This window comes from Camelina sativa, chromosome 19 (genome assembly GCF_000633955.1).
Source record: "Camelina sativa cultivar DH55 chromosome 19, Cs, whole genome shotgun sequence".
Taxonomy (NCBI): domain Eukaryota; kingdom Viridiplantae; phylum Streptophyta; class Magnoliopsida; order Brassicales; family Brassicaceae; genus Camelina; species Camelina sativa.
This window is the reverse complement of record NC_025703.1, coordinates 8,127,962-8,130,202: the sequence shown is the minus strand read 5'-3', so window position 1 is coordinate 8,130,202 and position 2,241 is coordinate 8,127,962. Positions and strand designations below refer to the sequence as shown.

Sequence of the window (2,241 nt, the reverse complement as noted above, 5' to 3'; positions counted from 1 at the left end):
GGTATAGTGAGAATGTGGAAGAAGAGAGAAGTGAACCTGCATCTGTTCCAGTTCCCATGCCGGATTTATCTCTACCTGCATCTTTTGACTCTGACAATCCTACTCACCGGTACCGGTACCTTGATTCCTCCAATCAATGGCTTGTTAGGCCAGTCTTGGAAACTCATGGGTGGGATCATGATATTGGTTATGAAGGTGTGAATGCGGAACGACTTTTTGTTGTTAAAGACAAAATACCGATATCTTTCTCTGGTCAAGTGACAAAGGACAAGAAGGATTCTAACGTGCAGCTGGAATTGGCCAGCTCGGTTAAACATGGAGAGGGTATATCAACTTCCCTAGGTTTTGACATGCAAAATGCTGGGAAGGAATTGGCTTTCACAGTACGAAGTGAAACTAGATTTAACAATTTTAGGAAAAACAAAGCGGCAGCTGGTCTCTCTGTAACGCTCTTGGGTGATTCGGTGTCTGCGGGGCTGAAAGTCGAAGATAAGTTGATTGCTAATAAACGGTTCAGAATGGTTATGTCTGGTGGGGCAATGACTAGTCGGGGAGATGTTGCATATGGTGGTAGTTTAGAAGCTCAGTTTAGAGATAAAGATTATCCACTTGGTCGGTTTTTGTCCACTCTTGGACTTTCTGTGATGGATTGGCATGGCGATCTTGCTATCGGAGGAAATATACAGTCCCAAGTGCCCATTGGACGTTCCTCTAATCTAATAGCTCGTGCTAATTTAAATAACAGAGGGGCAGGGCAAGTAAGCATCCGCGTAAACAGCTCTGAGCAGCTCCAACTTGCTATGGTTGCATTGGTGCCTCTGTTCAAGAAGCTTCTTAGTTATTATTCCCCCGAGCAAATGCAATATGGACAATGATTAATAACATTAAGGTTTTGACTGAAAAGGTACTAATCTATCTGCTTTCGGTTGCTGATCTCAATTTTTTTTCATTTGCTGTAAACCGTCTGTTAACTGCCCGTATCCATGGATTGCTGATGATGTGGCTTTTGGTTTTGGTATACAGGAGGAACGTCGTGGTGTGTGTCCTTGGATTGAAAAGTTGAAGATCAATTTGCTGTTTATCTCTGGTATAATAGTTCAGTAGTGGGTTTCTTCTTCACATTCTCAAACCTTTTTGTCTATGTTAGAATAAAGCATACCTATTTTTGTTCATGCATGTACCTCATGATGATTATTGATTAGTTATAAAAATGCATTAGTGATTTACTATTCTCGACTCGACCACAACTCTCTATCAATCAACACATTCTTAAGAACAAAATATAAGAAAAGAATAAGAAGAATTTAAGCAAGACAAAAACAAGATAAGTAAAATGACTGTAAATAGAAAATTTAAGTTTTGATTTGTGTGACACTAAATATTACTCCTACCTTTTTCGGAATTCACTTTGTATATTTAAAAGAGTCAACGAAGTTCTTAAGTTATGACTTTGGTTTGTAACCCATGCGTTGGGTTGCTCTGTCTGAAACTTGAAAACCATTTATGATCCCAATGTATCTGAGACTTCTTGAATCCTGTATTCGATCAAGGAATCTGACATTAGGTCAGATCATTCATCAGCAACTTCTTAAACGCTCCCTTACGTTGCGTTCCTCTACCCTCCTCGTCAATTTAACCCGTCTTTACACATCATGCAACCAAGTCGAACTTGCACGCCAGGTGTTCGATGAAATTCCTCATCCCAGGACGAACCCAATCGCGTGGGACGTGATGATCAGAGCCTATGCATCGAATGATTTCTCGGAGAAAGCTTTGGATTTGTACTACAAGATGGTCGATTCTGGTGTTAGACCCACGAAATACACTTACCCGTTTGTGCTGAAAGCATGTGCTGGTCTGCGAGCAATGGAAGATGGTAAGCTGATACATAGCCATGTGACATGTAGCGACTTCACTACTGATATGTATGTGTGTACTGCTCTCGTTGATTTCTATGCTAAATGCGGGGAACTAGATATGGCATTACAAGTGTTCGACAAAATGCCTAAAAGAGATATTGTGTCATGGAACGCTATGATTTCTGGGTTTTCTTTGCATTGCTCTTTAACTGTTGTCATTGGATTGTTTTTGGATATGCGTAGAAGCAGCGATGGACTCAGGCCTAATTTATCAACAATCGTTGGGATGTTTCCTGCACTAGGAAAGGCTGGTGCTTTGAGGGAAGGGAGAGCTGTTCATGGGTATTGCACACGGATGGGTTTTAGCAATGATTTAGTTTTT

General features: G+C 40.8%; 2 protein-coding genes across 4 annotated transcripts in view; both read left to right on the top strand.

Annotated features, from left to right (window-relative positions):
• The window catches only part of LOC104765501 (translocase of chloroplast 120, chloroplastic-like), a 5,191-nt gene extending 3,962 nt beyond the window's left edge, over positions 1–1,229 (top strand). For 2 of the 3 annotated variants that reach the window (XM_010489223.2, XM_010489222.2), the window contains 2 exons: positions 149–904; positions 1,024–1,229. In XM_010489223.2, the coding sequence (XP_010487525.1) occupies positions 149–875 (727 nt within the window). In that variant the 3' untranslated portion in view covers positions 876–904; positions 1,024–1,229. Of the gene's footprint in view, positions 1–14; positions 905–1,023 lie in introns of all 3 variants that reach the window. The other variant, XM_019241407.1, reaches the window with a different exon arrangement.
• The window catches only part of LOC104767553 (pentatricopeptide repeat-containing protein At3g16610), a 3,128-nt gene continuing 2,201 nt past the window's right edge, over positions 1,315–2,241 (top strand). The window contains exon 1 of the mRNA XM_010491564.2: positions 1,315–2,235. Within this exon, the coding sequence (XP_010489866.2) occupies positions 1,504–2,235 (732 nt within the window). The 5' untranslated portion in view covers positions 1,315–1,503. The remainder of the gene's footprint in view (positions 2,236–2,241) is intronic.